The sequence below is a fragment of the Antechinus flavipes genome, chromosome 2 (genome assembly GCF_016432865.1).
Source record: "Antechinus flavipes isolate AdamAnt ecotype Samford, QLD, Australia chromosome 2, AdamAnt_v2, whole genome shotgun sequence".
In the NCBI taxonomy this organism is placed as follows: Eukaryota; Metazoa; Chordata; class Mammalia; order Dasyuromorphia; family Dasyuridae; genus Antechinus; species Antechinus flavipes.
This window is the reverse complement of record NC_067399.1, coordinates 83,134,770-83,158,376: the sequence shown is the minus strand read 5'-3', so window position 1 is coordinate 83,158,376 and position 23,607 is coordinate 83,134,770. Positions and strand designations below refer to the sequence as shown.

Genomic DNA, 23,607 nt, shown 5'->3' with positions numbered 1-23,607 from the left:
TCAATGATTAATTTCTCTACTCCTGCCATATGTATATCTTTACTTTATAGATATGTTTGTGTTGATTTCAGCACCACCTAATAGAATGGCAGCTTTTTGAGGGCAGGGTTTTTGTTTTTTTTCTTTGTTTTTGCCTTTGTAGCCCCGGCATCTAGTGGATATGATGTTCTTGTTGTTATGACCCCTTTGGGATTTTCTTGGCAAACATGATAGAGGTTTGCTATTTTTTTCTACATCTCATTTTATAGATGAGAACTCAGAGGCAAACAGGATGAAGTGACTTGCCCAGGATCTCACAGCTAGCTAGTAAGTGTCTGAAGCCAGGAAGATGAGTCTGACTTGGTGTTCTGTGTACTGTAGCGCCACCTAGCAGGCTACTATATGTCATAGGTAATAATAAAGTGCACAAAACTGGTGCTTTGAGGAATAATCATCTTGTCATCATTTCTTACCTTTAAAAATATTTTTACATTCATATAAATTTTTTCATTGTTTTCCCCTTTGATAGGCACCACCTTAGATTCTAGGTCTTTTTTTTTTCCTTTTAATCGCTCTTCACAAACTTGGTGTTTGGGGCGGGTTGGAAGGGGTGCTGTTTCCACTTGGGTTATTATTTTATTTTCCCTTTTACCTGTTCTGCAATCCACTTATTTCCTGTTGAATTAATGTATTTCTGTGGCAAACATATTTTCAACCCACTTTTGTGTTTCAGCTAAAAGGAAAGCTGCCTGCTTTTCCTATCCATTCCTCCATATATTAGTAGATATTCTTTTTCCATTTATGAAACATAGAGTATATGTCTTGACCATGTACACATGAATTGCTTAATGAAGTTCCTGAGGGAGTACTCGTAAAAATGCTGGCGTTTTGACCACTCCTCCTCTCAGGAGACTGATGGATTCCTGTAGGGGACGAAGGAGTGAGGCTCTCCTCACTTCTCCCCTGAGAGGGCTTACCAGACTAGAATTCTCTCTACTATATCAACTATATTCTGGTCTAGAGGAACTATTTTTAGGTTCAAATACTTTCCTTGGTATCCTTTAAAGAGGAAGCACTAACCCCTAAATTATACCCACAAGCTTGATACTCCTTCCCATCAACTACTGGTTATACAGATGAACATTAAGTAATGAAGGAGTGGACTTGTATTATCCAAGAAAATAGTGAACAGAAATCAGAGAGAATCTGTTAAAATACATCAGAAAGTACACAAAGTGAATGAACTCTCCCACTCTGAATGAGGTCTCATTTCAACTGAGATCCCCATCTTTACCCAGGAGGGAATTCTCTGAAATTTTCAGAGGCAAACTTGTTGAAGCACCAGTTCTTCAACATACCTTCCACTTCCTAAAGGTTCTTCTTTTTCTCCTTAGAGTTAGTCCTTAGGAGAGTTTGGAGATGTATGGATCATCTCTTAAAGCAAAAGCAAAAAAAAAAAAAAAAAAAAAAAAAAACTCCAAAACTCTCATGCTAATTCTACTCTTCACAAAGGCATGCAGCCAAGTAATCATTCTCTCTACTAAATTGAATCAGCCTGAACAAGGGGCTAACAGAGAATTAGTGAGCTACTCCATTTTTTCACCTCCCTGCACTAGTATATGTCTTTTACCTTCTCTTCTTTTTTTACCCTATAAGCGATTTTTTTTAAATTTAACTTTCTGTTACCTTTGAAGCCGTGAAGAGTCTGAGGGAACAACTGTTTTTTTCCCCTATTAAAATGTTAGCAGTATAATCATCAAACTCCAACTAAAATCCCATCATATACAGGAAGTTTTTTTCTTATCTTTTTTAGTTGTAGGGCCTTTCCTCCTTTGATTATTTCTTAATTGTCCTGAATATAACTTATTTGTTTGCCTCCTGTCTCCCCAATAGATTTTTTTTTTTAATATTCTCAGCACTTAGGACAGTGGCTAGCATGTAGTAGTCACTTAATAAATGCTTAATGACTGGCTGGTTTTCTGAAGAATTAATTGTCTAAATCTGGGAAAGAATGGCCAGATTCTGTGGGCACAGAACACAGTAATAATAATACCAGTAGTTGATTTTAGAATTTAAAAACAACAAAGAAGCTCTCTTTTTTCAGCATGTTTGCTTAAGGAGATGACTACATTAATTAATATTCCACAAGAATTTAATTTTTTCCTGTATGTTGTTAAAGGAACATAGATTAAGATAGACCATAGATTATTAAACTTTGTGATTTAAACCTTCTAGATCTGAGATTTCAAATATTTGTATCATAGCCTCTTGATCAGTATTTTATTGATCCATTTATTGGTGTAAACTCTCAGAGGCACTAAAGATCCCACCTCCCTGAAAGTAGTTTGATGACCCTACATTTTCAGGCAGTCTTTTGAGGGAGGATTTTTACCATGTTAGGTGACATGTACCCCTTTGATAATCTGGTGAAATCTTTAGACATTTTATCAGAATAGCGCAGTGTTTTGTTGTTTGTTTGTTTGTTTGTTTTTTTAATAATTGACCTGTTAAAATTACTTGTTAAAATAAAATGTTAAAATAACATTTAGATGTTAGTAAAAATCAAGATGTAATTTTTTTCTGCCCAAATTCATGAATTCCCTTGTAAGGGATATGTAGATATTGAATTAAAAAACATCTTCCACCAAGCTGGAAAAGGTAGGTTAAGAGCTTTCATAATAGATAAATAATATTTCTTGGCTGAGGACCAGTCTACTTAAGTTCAGAAAACTTTACCTTTAGGTTGACTTCATTATGACGGAAAGTCCCAGAAGTATCTATGACCTTAAAGGACTAATGATTCTGTATTAGTGAAGAGGATGTAGCGTGGTACTTGTTCAGCTGGAGATCTTAAAATATATTAAAATTGAATTTTTTTTTAAATGATAGCTTTTTATTGACAGAACATATGCATGGGTAGTTTTTACAACATTGTCCCTTACTTCTGTTCCAACTTTTCCCTTCCCTTCCTCCACCCCTTCCCCTAGATGGCAGGCAGTCTCATACATGTTAAACATGTTAAAGTATATCTTAGATACAATATATGTGTGCAGATCCATGCAGTTCTCTTGTTTCATAAGAAAAAGTAGTCCACATTCATTTTCCAGTGTTCCTTTTCTGAGTGTAGCTGATTCTGTTTATTATTGATCAATTGGAACTAAATTGGATCTTCTCTTTGTCGAAAAATCCACTTCCATCAGAATACATCCTCATACAGTATCGTTGTTGAAGTGTACAATGATCTCCTGGTCCTGCTCATTTCACTCAGCATCAGTTCATGTAAGTCTCGCCAGTCCTCTCTGTATTCATCCTGCTGGTCATTTCTTACAGAGCAATAATATTCCATAACATTCATATACCACAATTTGCCCAACCATTCTCCAATTGATGGGCATCCATTCATTTTCCAGTTTCTAGCCACCATAAAAAGGGCTGCCACAAACATTTTGACACATATAGGTCCCTTTCCCTTCTTTAATATCTTTGGGGTATAAGCCCAGTAATAACACTGCTGGATCAAAGGGTCTGCACAGTTTGATAACTTTTTGAGCAGAGTTTCAAATTGCTCTCCAGAAGGGCTGGATCTATTCACAACTCCACCAACAGTGTATTAGTGTCCCAGTTTTCCCACATCCCCTCTTCCTGTCATCTTAGGCAATCTGACAGGTATGTAGTGGTATCTCAGAGTTGTCTTATTTATATTTCTCTGATCAATAGTGATTTGGAACATCTTTTCATGTGAGTAGAAATAGTTTCAATTTCATCATCTGAAAATTGTTCAAATCCTTTGACCATTTATCAATTGGAGAATGGCTTTGATAAAAGTTGAATTTAATACTTTCTTTATTGAACACATTTGGCTTTGGATTTGGGTTAAGTCACTTAATCTGTGAATGCTCTAGGCAACTCTTTTTTTTTTTTTTTTTTCTTAAACAGTGGGGTTAAGTGACTTGCCTAGGGTCACACAGCTAGGAAGTATTAAGTATCTGAGGTTGAATTTGAATTCAGGTCCTCCTGACTTCAGGTCTGGTGCTCTATCCACTGTGCCACCTAGCTTCCCCTTCTAGGCAATTCTTAATGACTATATACATTGCAGAGAAGGGAGTTCCTCTTAGAGTTGAAATCACAGATCTAGGTCCCTATCACTCATTGAAGAAAACTTTAAGTTCATTTATTTTACTTTATTTGAATTTCAGAGTTCAAAATATATCTACTTTCATCTTAGTATTCAAAAATAATTAACACAGAAAATAAACATTTAAAGGTAAGCTGGAATGGAGTGGCAGTTTAGAACTACTCATCTCTTTTTCCAAAATAAATATACATTGGATATTTTAGTCAAATAATATAATTTCATTTGGGAAATTTTCTAATAATTAATATATTACTTTTTTGGTTGTGCCAGCAAAACAGTCTTTCAAATTAATGTTTGATGTACATTCAGGAAATATTTATTGAGCATAATTATGGACTCCATAATACTTAGATTTCTAAAGCATGATTATTGTATTGAGAAAAATTTACAATCTTTGGTTCATGAGGCAAAGATTTCTTACATATTTTTTCTTTCTCTCTCTCTCTCTCTCTCTCTCTCTTTGCTGAGGCAATTGGGGTTAACTGATTTTGCCCAGAGTCAGACACAGCTAGGAAGTATTAAGTGTCTGAGGCTAGATTTGAATTCAAGTCCCTCTTAGGGCTGGTCCTCTATCCACTGCACCACATAGCTGACCCATGTATCTTTTTTCTCAGTGTTCTGATGACCATTACTGATACTGTTTACTACTTTTGAAAATCACTATTGACTCTGATTTGTGCCAGTGTACCCTCTTGGAACAGCTAGGTGGTACAGAGGGCATAGAGCCTAGCCTGGAGTCAGGAAAACTTGTCTTTCCAAATTCATCTGTCCTCAGATATTTTACTAGCAGTTAAGTGAAATGGACAAGTCATTTCACTCTGTAAAATGAGTTGGAGAAGGAAATGGCAAATCACACCAGTGTCTTTGCCAAATGGGGTCATGACTGAACAATACCCTCTTTTACTCTCCCTCCCCCACTGCCAGAAGAAGAATGTTCAAAACTCTGGGATGTAGTTTTTTATTTAATTATTTAAAATAACATTTTATTCATTCCCTTTATTATGCTGCAATCGTTTCTGGATATACTAAAACCCAACCCCCATCTTCATCCAGTTAGCTTTGTCTTGTAAAAATGAAAACCAGTTAAAGCCAGTTTTCACTAAAATCATTTCTGACAAAATTCTTCAGTGATTTAATAGGCAAAGTTCTAAGCTGAGAAGGTAAGGGAGTTTGAAGAGGGATGAAAAGGTTTGGAAAAGTTGCTGTATAAGATAACTTTCCTATTATTGTCAAGGTTACCACCATCCTCCCAGTCATCCAGGCCCACCAATATTGGTGTTATCTTCAGCTCATCCCTCTTTTTCATCCAATTTATCCATTGCATTGCCAGATTTTGACATTTCTACCTTTACAAAAATCTCATTTAACATAACCACAATTGTAGTACAAGCCCTTATCACTTTTTTCTAGGACTATTCCAGTAGCCTTCTAATTATTCTCCTTTCCTCTTGCTTCCGTGTATTACATTACATCCTCTACTTAGCTGCCAGAATGCTTCAATGCAGAAGTTTGACAATGTCAACTCAGGACTTCTTAGGTGACTTCCTATTACCTCCAGAATAAAACATAACATCCTCTGTCAGTTAAAAGTCTTCATAATTTCACACCTTCCTACTTTTCTATTCTTATTCTTGTCTCTATGGACACTATAATCCAGTTATTCTGGTGGTCTTCAAGTTATTCAAAAATACTATCTCCAATCTCCATATATTTATTTATATTGGCTAGAATGTCTCAAAAAGGTATAATAGACAACTAAGTAAAGATTACTCCCTTTCAAGGCAGAGAAAGAGTGAGATATTTTAAAATGTCCTGCCAACTCTTTTATGAGGTTGTCTGTTCCTTGTTCCCATTGATCTATTTACCTTGTGACTGATTTTAGTAGTCCAAATGTATCATTAAGAGCCATTGCTGTCTCAAAATTTCATTCATGGGGGTTTAGTAAGTACTCTCTTCACAACTATCCCCTGTTGGTGGGTTGACAGTTCATCAGCACCACTACATGATTAGTTTGTGATGCCATTTTAGTCTTCTAACCATTTATTGAACTACTATCAAAATAGGACTACAAACCAATAGTTTCAGTGTATTCTTCACTATATACTAAATTCTACCATTTACAATTATTGTTAAACATCCCTGCATAAAAAGATGCACCTGGTTAACTGCTTTCTTTGCTACCTCAATAATTGGTGGAATAATTAATATGAGCAAAGAATAAAACAAAAGCTTTTGGGGAGAAATTAATATAGACTGTTGCTGAAATAATCCTTGTAGCATTTCTAGCATGGTACAATTGGTGCTTCACAGACAAAATCATCATGAATTTAGGGTTACCTGTGAATCAGCAATAGGGCATCAGAAATAAAAATTTGCAGAGCAGAGAAGATACAAGTAAAATGAGAATTTAAGTAGCTTTACTTGAATTTATTTTATCCTCTCCATCCTGAGACAATACTTTGGTTATTATTATCTTCCCCTTCAGTTGTAGTAACACTTTTAGCATTAAAAAAAAAAAAAGTGTTCATATCTTTTGTTTTAATGTCACCTATATTTCCTGATGGATGCCTTATCACCCTGTAATAAGTTATACCTTATAATAAAAAGAGGGAGACGTAACAATTTAGTAAAGCAATCCAAAAAAATCAAAAACAATAGTCCTTAATTTAAAGAGTAGAGAAAGGGTAAAATGATTTATCTTTTCTTTGGAATGAAACATTTAATATTATTTCCCTACATTCATTTTTTATGTTCTCATTTTTTCTGTTTGCATTAATTTATTAGATATGTCTGGACCCACCTCCCCTCTCCCCGCTTTCTCTTCAATTCATACAACTCTTCCTATACTTTTCTTTATTTACTGTTTCTTTCCTTGAAGTGATTTTCTATTACATTCACGTGTAGCAACTTGTTCATCAGTAGGATGTTTTTCTGATTCTTTACTATTAAACCAATGCTGTCCTATTTTGGCTTTTACAAGGAGAAATTGGCCTCTATATGTCTCATAGCAGGATATCTGGATTAGAGGAGAAATCTTATTACTTTCCTGAATTGTTGGATGAATTCATAGCTTTTCAGTGGTGCTTGAATTTGACTATCTTTTCCCAGCAAACTCTCCAAAAGTGACTATTCCTAGGTCAACTTTGCTAATTTGTTTTGTCAAGTGATGTTCCAGCCTTGTCTTGATGTGCTATTTCTCTTAGTAAATGATTTGGAATAGTGTTTCCTGTAAGTTGTTAGTAAGTTGTAATTTTTTTTTAAAGAATTATTCCTATTTTTGACCACTTATCTATTGGAATGTTACTTTTAATCTTCTCTTAGTTTCCTTTATAGCTTAGATATCAGATTCTTATCTGAAAAAAAATTTTTTTTTTTTGGCTGAGGCAATTGTGGTTAAGTGACTTGCGCAGGGTCACACAGCTAGGAAATGTTAAATGTCTGAGATCAGATTTGAACTTGGGTCCTCCTGACTTCAGGACCAGTATTCTATACATTGTGCCCCCTAGCTGCCCCCTGAAATATTTGATAGAAGATTTTTCTACACTACTTTCCCATGTTAATTGCATCTTCTTTTATCCTACTTTCATTAATTTTTTCTTTGTAAATTTTTAAAATTTTTTTAATTTCATTAATCAGAATTATAGTTATCATGAATAAAATTTCCCTTTCTATTATTTCTTGCTGAATATTATTATTGCTATATACAAGTGTTGTGGATATTTTTGTTTTTATTTTATATCTTGCATCTTTACTGAAAGAATTATCTCAGTTTTGGATTTTTGGGGGCTGATTCTCTTGAATTTTCTGAGGAAACTATCATTTGATCAGCAAATAGAGTCTATTCTTTAGTTGGGGTTATCTTCCAATTGTCCTGCGCTATTTAATATTAGGGATATCCATTATTAATTTGTTCCAATTTTAAGTCATTTTATAAGAATTGAAAGTAATGGTGAAAAACATTTGATTTTATATAGAATGAAAAAAATGATGTGCCAAGTTGAGATAATAGTGATTGCTGATTTTCCACTTTGTAATTATTGTTGTATCCAAAGTTGTTCTCTTCAATTTTTTTTCCTTTAAGAGAAGCATTTTTATAATATTTTTCTTTTATCAGAATAGTAGGTTGCTTTTCTCATGAAGATAAAGTCAGCAGAACTTTGTACCCTTGCTTGAAAAACATAGGTTTTCTCATAGTTTCACACTCGATTATTTTGTAATGGGACATTTCCTTCTTTGAATTTAAAATTTGTCCTATTTGGCTAAAGTTGCTTCAGCAGATAATAGTAGCAAACTAGCTTTTTTTTTTTTTTTTTTTAAACACTTTAAGGTTTATTAAGGGTTTTATATATTATCTCATTTGATTCTCATAATAACCTTATGCTACTGCAATCTAAGTACCTTTCTATCTCAAAACTCAGAATGTTTCTTTATATGTAATCTCCCCTCTATTAAAATGTATTCTTTAAGAACAAAGATATTACTCCCATTTTATAGATGAAGATATCGAGGCTGAGAAGAGATTTAAGTAACTTGTCCTAGGTCACACAAGTAGTAAAAGTCTGAAACAAGATTGAAAGTCAAATCTTCCTAATTCCAAGTACAATAACCATCTAGTATCTAGTTGTGGAAAAGGAAGAATGCAGAACTGGTTGTGCAAAGGCTTGGGAACAGGAAATGGGATCTTGGTTTGGTAAACTGGTTTGGCCAAAATGTAAAGGAATTGATGTGTATCCATCTCTTTCACTTCTGGGACTTGAGAGGTTAACAAAAGAATAAGACGACCAGCTGGTAATGGCTTGAAAAATAGTGCACCTTTATTTTGGTACTTTTTAAATCATAGAGAAGGCCTAAGGAGCTATCTGGAGGCAGAAATAAAAAGCCAAATGCTTCCTACACTTGGTTAGTGATACACTTCCAATTTATGGCATCAGGCAGTATCTCCATAGAGGAAGAAAGGGGGAACTCAAACTACACTTCTCAGCAATATTAGAACACTTATTGAGAAAATACAATTTTGTACATTAATAAAATTGTCTTTAATAGGTATCAGAATATTAGAGTTCATTCAGAACAAACTTTTTGTAAACATAACATCTTGTGGTCAAAACAGAATAACTAGTTAGCACTCTATATAAACAAAATTATCTTTTTTTTCCCCCTCAGAAACTTAGTTCAGTAGCTTATAAGAAATTACTTTTCTTATCATCCTTCTTATTGGTATGTCTGTCTCTGTCCTTGGCCAGCCAGTGAGTGACTCAGCTTTCCTCAGGCCAAACACTTTAGGATTAGCAAGCTCACTTTTCATTTGCCAATTGAGTAGTTACATTTTCTAAAATGAGTTGTCTTTATACTGAAACTGCTGACTCACCTGCCTCTTTTTTTTAGGGACTAAGAGTTAAGCTAAACTAATAGGAAAAGTAAAATGGACCTCTACCATGACAGGTTTCCTATTTTCCTACTGTTTCCAGTGTCTTTTTTTTCCCCCCTAACAGAGATTAGGCTTTCTAGTAGGTAATGCATGTTCCCTTGGGATTTTGCTTTGAGCCTTTTATTTCTTTCTCCTTTCTCTGATTTGGGTTAAGATTTTACATTTGTTTCTAGCAGCTCTTTTTGTGGTGGCAAAGAATTGGAAAATGAGTAGATGCTCATCAGTTAGGGAATGGTTAAATAAGTTATGGTATATGAAAGTAATGGAATATTATTGTTCTGTTCAAAACATTGATTTTAGAAAGATCTGAAAGGATTTACATGAATCAGTATTGAGTGAAACATGCAGAACCAGGAGTATATTATACACACAGTAACAGCAAGATTGTGTAATCAAGTAAAGAACTTTAAATCTTCTCAGCAGTTCAGTGATCCAAGGCAATCCTAGTAAACTAAAACATCTGCAGCTATGGAGACTAAATATAAATCAACATATGCTGTATTCATTTTTTTTTTTCTTTTTCCCTCTTATGGTTTTTCCCTTTTGTTCTGATTTCTCTCTCCCAGCATGATCATTGGAAATTTTTTTTAAATGAATGTACATGTATAACCAGAAAAAAATAATTTTAATAAAAAATTTTACATTTGCTTTATTACCCCGGGTCTGCAAATTTTAGTTAATCCCACTTGAAACTCCCTTGCTCTGAACTCATTTATTTAAGTACCTTATCTGCAGAAGCTTATAAGATTTGCTGTCTGGAAATGATATTTTTTAGACATAGAAATAGAGATTTATAGAGCGAGGAATAGTTATATCTGAAATGATCCTTAAAAGATCAGCTAGTAAGAGGAGCACAAATTCTAAGAACGTCATGTGATTTTCCCAAAGTTACATAGTAGCAAGTTTAGGAGCTTAAATTCAAGACTTTTGCTTGTCCTTTCCTTCACGACATACTATATATTATATTCATACATGCATTTACATAACTAACTAGTAGGTATCCTGAGGCAGAGGAGGCTGGACATTCACTGTCTGAGACCCCTCTCAATAGAAAGAGAATTGTATGCCAACACAATATCCCATACTGTATGGACATATGTAACTGTAGGTGTATTGGGAAGCAAAATAGACTGAGCACTCATTCTTGGAGAACCCCAGTAAAAGGAAGAAGAGTTAAATCCTTTCAGAATAGATTTTTCTCTTTCTGTTGGGTTGGCTCAAGGGCAACCTTTCTCACTTCCTTCTCCTCCTGCCCTCCCCCACCCCCCCTAAAAAAAAAATCCTAATGGAATTTGATTGAAGCTCCTGGAAATTAAGCAGTTGTACCAATATTATAATATTTGAGTTTGTTTTAGACTTGGAACATATTACATATTAACCATTCTTTGATAGGGCAAGATATTTTTGTATAAAACTAAAAATATTAATTAAATTATAACAGCTCAGAATTCCCAGTTATTTTTTTTTAATTTTCCCATTGAGACAGTATTTAGATATGTGGCTTAGTTACATTGTATGTGTTTGGCTTCTTCCATTACATTTGTTCACTACGGATATACGTGTGTGTATGTGTGCATGCTACATATGCAGATATGTATAAGCCTTCATGATTGATCATGAATTTTTTTTTTTAAGATGAAACAAAAATCAGGCCAAAAAAACAGCTTAAATTTCTTTAAAAAAAAATACCACAAAAATGTCTTTTATTTAAATCGAAATGGGGAAGGGAACTGAGGGTTCCCTCGGAGTAAAACTCTTAATGCCTTGTAGGGTTTTTTTTGGTTCCGTTCTTCAAAGACTTGATATTTGCCTCTCCATGTTCTCTTGTTCATGGACTTTTGTCATTTTTACAGTCTGTACTGCTGTCCTCTCACAAGCTTTCACAGGCAGAGTATATGTTGTCTTTCTCTTCCATCTGTCTCAGACTGTCCCCCTTTAAAAATTATTGAGCTCAAAGACCTGAGGGAGTGGGGCAAGCATCTATTAAGCATCATATAGGGAGGTACTGTGCTAAATGTTCAGGATATAAAGAAGTGTTAAAAACAATTCTGGCCCTCAAGGAACTAAAATCTGATAATTGAGGAAGAAAATGTGCAATAGCTAGCTACAAATAAGATATACATAGGATAAATTGGAGGTGACATTTCAGAGACAAGACATTAACATTAAGGAAAACCAAGAAAAGCTTTTTGCAAAAAGTAGTATTTTAGATGAAACTTGGAGGAAGCCAGAGAAGCTAGGAGATAAGAATAAGGAGGAAGAGAATTTTAGGTATGGGAGACAGAGAATGTAAATGGTGGAGTTTGGAGATGAAGTAAGTGCCTTGTGTGAAAATAACAAGGAAAAGCCAGTCACACTAAGTCCATCTGGTAAGTGCTTTATGTCCAAACAGAATTTTCTGTTGGATCCTGGAAATTTAAGGGAGCCACTAGAATTTATTAAATTGATGGGAGGTGATAAGATCAGACCTGCCTTTGGGTCTACTTGATATCTGAGTGGAGGAAGGATTAAAGAAGGAAGAGCTTTGAAGTGGGAATCCCAAAAGAAGGTGATTATATTAAGTTTAGTTATTAAGTGATGAAAGCCTAGACCTAGGTGATATCAGTGTCAAAAGAAAGAAGAGAGCATCAATGAGAGGTGCTCTAAAAGGAGAATCAAGAGTACTTGGCCACAGATTGGTTAGAAAAATTTGAGGATAACACCAAGGTTGTCAGCTTGGTGAGTTTAGATTGGGAGAATGGTGGTACCCTGAATAATAATAGAAAGATTAGGAACAGTAGGTGAATTTTCAAATGAGGTAGTAGAATCTTTTAATAGAAGAAATGTTATTTATTTAAGGACTAAATTCAGTTGTTTTGTTTGTGTCCTGTGAAGCAACATTTTTTGAATTGTAAAAATAAGAATAACAATAAAATCTTGTGTTGAGTTGTTGTAAAGAAAACACAAACCTTAAATTGCTTTCAGAACTAACATAGTGATGTTTTTTAAGTAAAAACTCTTATTCTTATAAATGGAAAATATAATTATGAGGCTATTGTGTGGTTATAGGTAATAATTTATAGATCATAGACTGAAATGTAAAAGGAACCTTGGAAGTCAGCTAGTCCTTTACCACCCTTACTTTTTCTTCCTACTAGCTTATATAAAATCTTCCTTTGCTGTCTCACAGCTAGTATCATCTAGTGAGTTCACCACACAATAGTTCTTCACTCCTTCCATTTCCTGTTGGGTATAGAGTTGTCCTGAGGAAGGGTTGCAGGGGCTAGGCTGGCCTTCTTCCATCGGAAGATCATTTGTCAAGATAAAGTACTGGACCCTGAAGGCAGTTCTCTCAAACCGATGAGTTGAGTGTCTACTCAAACTCTAGTGCTGCTAGTGTGCCTCCAAATGCCCAAATCACAGTCACTTAGAAGACTGTTTTGTGGAGGACTCTCACAAAACAAGTGCTCCTACTGTATCCCAAGAAGGGATACAAGGATTTTCTGAACTTGAGTGTCATTTGTGAGATAGAGGAACCACTGTGACCTTCCACTTGTACTTCAGGAGTGTAAAGGAATAGGAGTTGGGCAGACCCAGAGAGGTCTCCCTTCCAGGTCTTATAATGGGCTACTTGTGCCTAACTGGTGGTAGAGTTTTCCATCAGCATAGCCAAGCACTCTAAACCCCAATTTCTACCCTGTGCTGTCATTGGTCCTCTTTGAAAATAAAAAATAAACAATAATATGCCCATCATATCTCAGTGATTAAATTCCTGAAGATCTTCCAGATCACATTATAGTCCTTTCCTATTTCTAGATTTCTTGTAGTTTCTCACTTATTCAGATTTTAAACACATCCCATTAGGACTGCTTTTTTTTATGTTTTTGGTTCATATTTACTAATCAGGACTCTGATCTTTTCTCAATTTTGACAAGTAGAGGTAGATCTCAACTGTATTTCTTCCCACTGGTGTACTATCTTGACTGGCTACTGTAGGAAATGCTCTTAAAAGGAATTTATAATGCATCTTCCCTCCCCCTCCAAAAAAAACCCTGCTTTATTAAATGGAAAGAAGAATATTTCAGATATATTGTTTAATTGTTATTTGTAGTATAATTTGCTAGCAACTTTCACAGTAAATCACATTTGGATTTTTAGATTCTTTGTAGAAATGGTAAAGAAGGCATTTACACATTTTGCACACTTTATTGACCCAGTAATTTTTAATAATCAAGGCCTTATTTTATTTTAGTGATTAAAAAATGGTGGAGAATTAGGATTATTTGTATAACTTCACATTTGTGAAACTTCTAGTCATAACAAGACAAAGACAAGCAGTGAGCCAATAGATTTTATAGCATAATTTAGCTCCTTACCTGTGAATTTTTATATCAGCTTCAGTACCACCCAGAGATCATACTGGGACAAGAAGCACTGATGAGAAGCATAAAAGAATAATTTAAAAAAAATTTTAATGGCATGATTAGAATTATTCTTTGGTTGTCTTGGATTTATAGAGCTGTGATCTAGAGTATCTGGTATTCATAGTAGCACTCTTTGATATTGATGTTTGTACTTAATGCTGTTTTGTGATAATCAGGTGGTATGTTTCCAGTGGTGTAATTGGATTTTCAGCTAAGTAAACCTCAGGGGATGAGATGTTCTGGATAAGTCCAGAGCTGCAGAAAGGAACATTTTTAATGTTAACTTTTCTAGTGAAATAGTTCCAAAATGTGATATGAGTATGTTCCTTAAACACAGAGTATAGTGCTTATAATGCAGATACTAGATTAATATATTCAACAATACTTCTGCAACTTGGTTTCTTTTCTTTTCTTTTCTTTTTTTTTGGTGGAGCAATTGGGGTTAAGTGACTTGACCAGGGTCACACAATTAGGAAGTTGAGTGTCTGAGGTCACATTTGAACTCAGATCCTCCTGACTTCAGGGCTGGTGCTCACCAACTAGCTGCCCCTGGAACTTGCTTTCTTGATAAAGTCTGATGTCAGTTACTTTTTTGGTCTTTATTGCTCATAAAACTAAATAAAAAATTTGTAACTACAAAATCTTTTGTTTAGTATCAAATTATTTACAAATTTAAAAGATTAAAGTAATCTTTCCCTTCCAGGAAAGTTCCTTCATTGAATTTACATGCTTTTTGACTTGTTAGCGGTTTAGTGAGGGAACCACGAACAAGTACATGTCAATTTTACTTGGACTGCTATTTCAAAGTAAATTTTTAAGAATTTGTTCTTTGATAGGGATTTTTTACAAATCCCATAGAATCTGTCTTTCTTAGAAGACAGATCTTTCTTAGAAGATAATACCTCTCCTGGGTTGATAATTATCTCCATGCCTCTTGATTTTATACTTTTTACAGAATTCCAGGCACAAGAATCATTTAAAATTATATAAACACCTCTTAATGCTTATAAAGAGATTTGGTTATTGATTATATGAATGATAAACAGATCACTTTTGCATTAGCAGTTTGTTCTTTGATACACATAACATATCTTGTCCATGGTTTAACTCAATAAAGCAGGAAGATAATAAAAATGTCTGATACCCTGGTTCCTTAGTGTAGTCTCCACCGTTGTTTAGCATCAGAAGTTTTTCTTTCTTCAGGCAAGGTTATGACTCTAAGTACAAAAATAATAGAGAAGATATATTTCCATCCATTCATATATTGGATTATGTTGGAATCCTTACAAAGTGTTAAGTCATTAGAATTGATAGAGACAATAATTATCTAATTTAGCATGGTTTGGTATGATTGATCTGATCCTACAAGCAGATGTTATGGGCCAGAACTTGAAACAAGGTACTAAGTGGAATTGATGGAAGCAATGCTTGTATGCTTGGGTTTGCACCTTAAGAGTTTATACATTAGAGCTCACACATTGGAGTTCACAAGTATGGGAGATACACAAAGTTAACTTTGTAACTTTGTGAATTCACACCTCCCATAATCCCACTCTCAGAGGAGGAGTCAACTTTTTACATGGAGCATAAAAAGAGCTTCAGTCAAAGAGTCAGTTCAGAAGAAGCCACGAGTTGGAGTTGACCTAGAGCCAGAAGTCACTTCGGAAGATTGACAGAGTGAGAGTTCAGTTCTGGAGATTGAGAAACTAATCTGCAGTTAGGCAGAACCAAGATTCAGAGAGAGGCTGAAGCTAGCAGCAAGAGCTCTCGGAACCAAGGAGTGAGATAGGCCTCTAAGAAAGCTACCCGGGCTCAAGGAAAGAGATAAGACTTGGAAGGAGAAAATAAATTTTGGATTTTATCAGCTGGCTGTATTTGGGGTGATTATTACTTTGAACTGAAACTAAGGCTGCCTCCAGAAAACCTCCCCAAGAAATCTCCTCTCACAGAGAACAATCATATATTACATAAAAGAAGAAGAGCACCACAGGATTATATTATGTGAATAATACAAAAAGGTGTGACAACTTGTTATCATTTTCCAGTCACCAAAGGTCTCCACTTGGAGGATTCTCACACCATCAGTACATATATATATATAGCAGCAGTCTGACATTATTCTATTTAAATCCTCAGACTTTTAATTGATCTATATATGTCTAGAAAAAATGAGATATCACTAAAATATTTAATAGTTTTTATAAATGTAAAACTTTCAGAGGATAAATGATTTTGAAGTGAGGTCTCTGAAATGATGACAACAATCTTATACATAGTATGCGAAGGTTTTTTTTAAAACTTGTGCTTTTAGTGACATCACATCTTAATAGCAGCACCAGAGAAAACCAGCAGAATTCCATTGCTCACTCAACTGTAGTGCATAAAACATTAGACCTGGAGTCAGGAAGGTCTGAGTTCAAATCCAGATGTGGAGACTAATTGGCTGTTTGATATTAGGCAAATTATCTAAACATTGTCCCCCCAGTTTCCTCATCTATAATATAAGATAATAGCACCAACTTCCCCAGATTGTTTTGCAGATCAAATGAGACATTTATAAATCACTTTGCAAATCTTTAAAACACTATATGAATGCTAGTCATTAATATTTTAATACTGAGTCATAAAGATATACTATATCTCATTTCATTCAGATTCTTTTCATTGCTTATTTTCTATTTGTAAATTCCCAGAGAACAGAGAATTCCTATTAATATATTTACTCCACAGAGAGACCATCTTTCTACTAGAGAAATGTATGACTGGAAAAGGAATTGGATGAGTCATGTTGTGAGAGAGGACATTGGTGAGCAACCCTGTGTGCTCATATGGCATTCATGTAACATCAAGAATTCTAGTAGACTTGAAGCATGTTGAGTAGATTCTCAGGAGGATTTATGGGAGAATACTTAAAAGAGTCACACAGGGAAGAGAATATGTAGATGGGTTGCTATCTATATGGATGAATTCACAGCTTCATAGAGAAACACCTTATAAAGATAAGGTTAGCAGTTCACTAAATAGGTAATAAATGATTAACTTTTCTTATTTACTAGATTAGTACCTAGAATGGTAATTTTTCACATTAGTTTTTTAACAATCGCTTTTTGGGCACCTACTTTGCACCACATTTAAAATTTTTATTTGTGGCCAGCAGATGATATCCTAGCAGTCTTTCACCAGCATAAAATCACCTCAGAAGATACTAACTCCAATTTGTATGGCAGACTAGATTAAGAAGCCTGAAGCGGGCCTGGAAATTAAAGCCTTTGGAAAATCTTTTAAACTATGACCAGACTTGGATCTCTACACTCTCAACTCTTAGGGTCACTCAGATATCACATAATGTTGGAAAACTAAAAAGTGCAAGACCGGTATATATACTAGTAATATACTAGTAATGTGCCATTCTACCAAGTTTCTCTGGCATATACTTGAATTCTCTTGGCCATTGGTAACACAACTATAAATGTATATTGCTATTGAAGTCATTGTAGCTCTCTCTTCCTGTCATAGAAGTAGATTAATAAGGCTAAGTTAATGAGAAGATGGATCTATCATCTTAGGGACTTTAACTTTTTAGGGAATGGCAGTTAACCCCAGGTTTTTGTTTTTTATTCGTCTGCTTGTAGTCAATGCTAGAGTCCTAGAATTTTTTACTAACTATACAAAAATACAAAAGCAATATTTTGCAGCTATCATATTTCTAGTTTACATTCTTAAGAACAATTATCTGTAGAGGGCTGTAACTCTGGAGAAGAAATATACTTGAAAGAAGGATACTTACAACAAGGTGTTTACTCAGTGGAATTGATGAGATAATGGTTGTCTAGTTTACATATACTTAGTACTTAGCATGGTGATGTGATAGTTCTACAGTTGCTGTAATTGTAATAGGGTATTTAAGGGCTGAGAGAACTGGGAACAAAGGCAGACTCAGAGTGAGACTGGTTGAGACTGGGTCAGACTGCTGGAGACAGACAGACTGTGACAGACACGGACTGTGAAGGAGACAATAAAGACTTTGGACTCTATTCCTGACCATTCTCATGATGTCCCTGCTGAGACCAAGGCCTGTCCAGAGGACTTCCAAAAGCTAGCCCGAACATTATAATTACCTTTAAGCAGAAGACTCTATAAGAGAATAATGCAATCTAAAAATTTTAAATAATATTAATTTTCTTTATGAAACCTTGACCTCTGAGTCAGTTAGAAACTGTAGAATGTAGTTCTTCAAAGAAGGCCAAGATATCAGATCATAATGATTAAAAATCAGTTTTTATGAGGGGAGGAGACACTCAAAGTTTGAAGTTGACTTGTTGGTTTGTTAAAAGTCCAAAATGAAACCGCACATATGCCAGACTTTTTTTTTTTTTTTTTACACAAAGCATATTGAAGAATAGTCTGGAATATTTTCCTTTGTGATGAGCTAATATGCTGCCAGCTAAGTCATATGCTGGAAAATATTTCAGAGTTGAAAAGGCAAAAAAAAATAAAAAGGTTCATTTTAGTTGAATGCTTTTTCAGTTGTTTCTGAAGAATTGATGTTAAAGCTTTTTATTTACAAAACGTATGCATAGATAATTTTCAACATGTCCCCTTGTGTTCCAAGTTTTTTTCTTCCTCCCTCTCATCCTCTCCCCTAACTGGCAAGTAATCCAGTATATATTAAACATATGTAAGTCTTCTATACATATTTCCACATGAAATCAGATCAAAAATCAAGAAAAATCAGATCAAAAAGGAAAAAAAGACAAAGAAAACAAAATGCAAGCAAACAACAAAAAGACTGAAAATACTATGTTGAGATTTATGCTCAGTACCCATAAGTCTTCTTTCTGGGTGCTGATGACTCTCTATCACAAGACCATTGAAAGTGGTCTGAATAATCTCATTGTTGAAAAGAGCCACGTCCATCAGAATTGATCATCCTATAATCTTGCTGTTGCTGTGTACAATATTCTCTTGGTTCTACTCATTTCACTCAGCATCAGTTCATATAAATCTCTCTAGACTTCTCTGAAATCATCCTGCTGATCGTTTTTTATGTACAGTAATTGAAGAATTGGTTTTTAAAATACACGTCTTTTGTGTTATGCTAAAGGAAAACAACAACAACAAAAAAAAAATGAAAATACTACTTGAGATTCATGCTCATTCCCTATAATGCTCTCTGCGTGCAAATGGCTCTCTTCATCACAAGACCATTGGAAGTGGCCTGAGTCATCTCATTGTTGAAAAGAGCCACATCTATCAGAGTTGAACATCCTATATCCTATATGTTGTTGCTGTGTACATTATTCTTTTGGTTCTACTCACTTCATTCAGCATCAATTCATGTAAATCTCTCCAGACTTTCCTACTGACTGTTTTTTATAGAACAATTATTGAAGAATTGGTTTTTTAAATGCATGTCTTTTGTGTTATGCTAAAGGAAATTGAGGTTTACTGACAAATTTCAAACTGAAGTCTTTTGAATTATTTAGTTTTACAAGTAGAAGTTATTGTAGTGTGATAAAAATTACACAAATTTATCAACTTTAGATTCAAATCCTAACAGATTCTTACAGTTCATAGATATGGAACTAGAAGACATCACAGAAACCTGGTCATGCAACACCCCTAATTTTACAAATGAGAAGAATACTGCTCAGGGGGATTAAGAGATTTAACTTCAGTTCAAAAAACCAATTTGGAACAATAGGAACATTCTATGCCTTAATGAAATATATCCTTAGGAATTCTAGAATCATGAGGCTGGACTGAAGAATATTTAACTTGTTTTTAGCTCTTAACATTTTATAAGTGAGTCTTTTATAAACAGTGCTCTAGAGTTTGGAAGACCAGGGTTGAAGTCTTACCTTTAATTCTTACAGGCTGTATGACTTTAGACAAATCCTTGAAACTCTCCAAGGCTGAATTGCAGTATATATTTGGAACCACTTTGGTGGAAGAAGTTTTTCATTGGGAGCATTTTATATATAAAACCACAAGTGGATTTTTTTTTAAAGCACAGACTATATATTAAATATCGATTAAATATCCTTTGCCTTTTGGCAGTTATATTTTATGCATGATTGTTAAAGAGAAGTTGAATCTTGACTACAAAAATCCTTGTGAGACATCGAATTTAATCATGTTTGTGACTAGCAGATTGTGCCCTCCTGTGGTCAGCTATGCTTCAGCTCTAAAATTTTGTATGTGTAATCTTTCTATTGTGAACTATTTAAGTCATACATACTCTATTAGCACTTGTGCTGTGAATACTCTTACTATTGTGGCAGGATCTCATTGCACTTTTAAAGAGCTCAGGATAAAATTTTGCTTTATTCCACCAGATTTCAGACACAATATTTCCTAGGGCAGGAGTTCTTAACCTGAGTTCTTTGGCCGGTTTTTTTTTTCCCCCTTATACCTTACTCCTTTCTACAGACTCTGTGATTCAGTATCTATGCCCTACTTGCTTTTTCTCACACAAGACATTCATCTTCTGACTGGAAATTTTCGTTGCTTGTCCTCAGTGCCTGGAATCCTTTCTTTTCCTCCTCACTTCTGCTTCTTTGACTTTCTTCATTTCTCAGTTAAAAATCAGACCACCTTCTGCAAGAAGCCTTTTCTGATCCCCTTCAATACTAGTGTTTTTCTTCTTTGATTATTTTTAATTTATTCCCTCAATCTTTTGTATACATACGTTAAACTTTCTAGGTAGTTGCTAGAACACATATATTTAATAAGGTGCAACCAAGATGCCTGTGGTGACTTAACATTCATCCAACAATTAGTCACTTTCTAGGATCCTTTTTCTTTAAAAAATATATATATATATACATATATTATTTTTGTTTTTACATCATATTTATTTTCTGATGTAGCTCTTTCACCCTACCCAGCAAAAGCATGCTAAAATATTCACTACATGCATATTTCACACCCACAGTTGTATACCTTTGCAGTGAAGGGAGTCATTATAATCACACATCATTCAGTTTCTTTTTGTTGTAATTGTACTTTGTCTTCAACTGGTCGTGTGTAGTTATTTTCCTGGTTCTGTTTATTACAGTTGGTATCTGTTCATTTCAGTTATCTGATCTTCATATTTACCTTCTGGTATGCTAATATTGCATTCAGTATCACACTTTTTAATGCTAAATTTCATTTTATTCTATAGTGTACTTATAGCATATGTGTCAGTTTCTCTCCCTAGATTTTTCTGAATTCTTCTTATCCACTATTTTTCATACTAAAGTAGCACCTTGCCACGTTTGCATGCCATAATTTATTTAGCTATTCTCTCATTAATATAAACACCTACTTTGTTTTTTTAATTTTTTTTTTTTTTTTTGGTATTCCTAAAAGCACTGTAATAAATATTTTCATACATATATGAGAACTTTTTTGATACAGGATTCTTTTTTAAGGCCTAGTTATTTAATTGAAATATATACAAACCAGTCTTACTGTCATGCTAAAGGAGCAAATTTAAACCATGAATAAATTAAATTAGCAAAGAATTTCACATTTTTACTATTATATTTTAAAATGTAAATTATCATAATATGACTTATATTGTTAAAGAATCAAATGTTAACCCAACATATCCTTTAAAATAAAACTTTAAAATGTTCAAAATGACCTTTAAATAAAACTTTAAAACTTTTTTTTTTCCTTCTTTCTTAGGCTCGAAATGTTAACACTGGTGAACTGGCAGCAATTAAAGTAATAAAATTGGAACCAGGTAAAGTTTCCTATATTCTAGAATATGGTATTTTTCTGGAGATTGTTGACTATGAATCTGTGAAATTTTTCTACCTACATTTACATTTCCTTTTACTGCAATTAGGTTTATATGAAATCATTATTATATGCTGTGTGATACAAATTTGACTTGTGACGTAATTAGGAAATTCTTGGGATTAGGGGATGGGCAATTAGTACTCCTTGGGAGTGGATTTTTAATTGAGAGGATATGAAAATGAAAAATAGGGAATTGTGGGTTTTCCAAAGACTAGGCCATAGTTATATATCCATGTATCTTCATATATCTAGTTTCTCTGATAAGAGAGTTTAAAAGATAAGAAAATTCAAAGTTTGAAAGATCATATTGAAGATTAAGAAGCTAGAACATACAGAAAGATAATACTTTTGACAGATTTCTAGATACTAGTAGAGTTTGTTAGACACATATTAGTATTCCTTCCACTTGAATTACATTTCCTTTTACTAACCTAGCTTTTCCCATAGAATTGGAAACCTACAAAAGGTCCTTGATTGTCTTCCTAGCTATAAAGACCATGATTTGTGGGGTGCTGTTGGTTGGAGACTAGTACTGGTTCTGGGTTGTGTACATTATGGCCTGGCTCCCTTGTTCTTTCCTCAGATCTGTATCTCTTTCAGTCTTGAGTTACTTTAATTTTGGTTATTGTACATATTGTATTCTCATCCACAAACAGTGATGGTGTGGGGTGTGGACCCTGTGAGACTATCATAGCAAAAAATCAGTGATTCACAGAAAGATCAGTATGAAATGAGAAAAGTAAGCAGCTGGTTTGGTAAGCAAAAGAATCATTGATCCATTGCTCTTTTCCCCAGTTTTTTCACAAGTCTGGTAGTGTAAATATTGCAAGTAGGTGCCCAGATTGGCTAAGGTTTTCCAGGACTTTGAAAGAATTTGATAGCATTCAGCTCCCTGTTTGAATGCTACTGTGGTTACTTGAAGGGGGTATGTGTGATATATGCTATGAGTCACATGCTAGTTACTGATATTAGGAACTGTGGATAAACAGGGGATCTTACCTATTATTCAAGAGATCCCAGCTTTACCACTTGGTACCTGTGTCACCTGGAGAAAATTACTTAACATCTCTTACTCTAATTTTACTCATATATAAAAAATGAAAGAAGTTGGAATAGAACTTTTAACTATAACTGCGACTTTCTGGTCTGACATATGTGAAATAGGTAGATATAGTTGTTTTAAAACATTTTGTAATGTAAAGTAAGGCAGCCCAATCTCCTCATGATGGTAGAGATCCTGTTTCAGAGTTTATTTCTGTCCACACATTGAATTAGGTATGATGTGATTTGGAAAGGTGACTCTTCATCTGAATAGATATGAATAGAGCAGTCCAAAATGTGAAGTAGACTGACTTCCATTCCAAAGTGATATGTGAAAGATAGATGAGAGACAGGGTATATGGAAAGTATCAGCTGGAATATAGTTTTGGCCCTTAAAAGGGAAGGAATCATCTTGATTGGGTGATTATCATTACTCAAATGTCATTCATTTCTTGGAATAGGGCAAATAAATGATGAAATGTAATTTTACTATTAAAATACAATTAGGGTTAAGTGGGGCTTTTCTAAGATATGGAAAATAGTCAAACTAGCATACTAGGTTTATGGCTCACACTTCATGCTTCTAGACATTTCAACTAATGTTATCTCAATCTAAACCACTAGAAATTATTAGCATCTTTCTATTAAGGTCTTGAATAGATCTATCTTTGTCATGCAGAGAAAGCATAGAATCTTGTTAGTAGTAGTATGCCAGAGAGTTCTCTTCAAGATAGTGGAGTGAAAAGAAGCAGAAAATTCCAGCTCTCTAATAGCTATTCCATCAAAATTAAGAAATAGAATGACAAATTTAGAAATGATTAAAAAAT

The 23,607-nt window shown here is 34.2% G+C and overlaps 1 protein-coding gene across 4 annotated transcripts in view; it reads left to right on the top strand.

Annotated features, from left to right (window-relative positions):
* Nucleotides 1-23,607, top strand: part of MAP4K3 (mitogen-activated protein kinase kinase kinase kinase 3) — a 191,730-nt gene that overhangs the window by 28,196 nt on the left and 139,927 nt on the right. For all 4 annotated transcript variants that reach the window (XM_051975155.1, XM_051975157.1, XM_051975156.1 and 1 more), the window contains exon 2: nt 21,623-21,680. In XM_051975155.1, the coding sequence (XP_051831115.1) occupies nt 21,623-21,680 (58 nt within the window). The remainder of the gene's footprint in view (nt 1-21,622; nt 21,681-23,607) is intronic.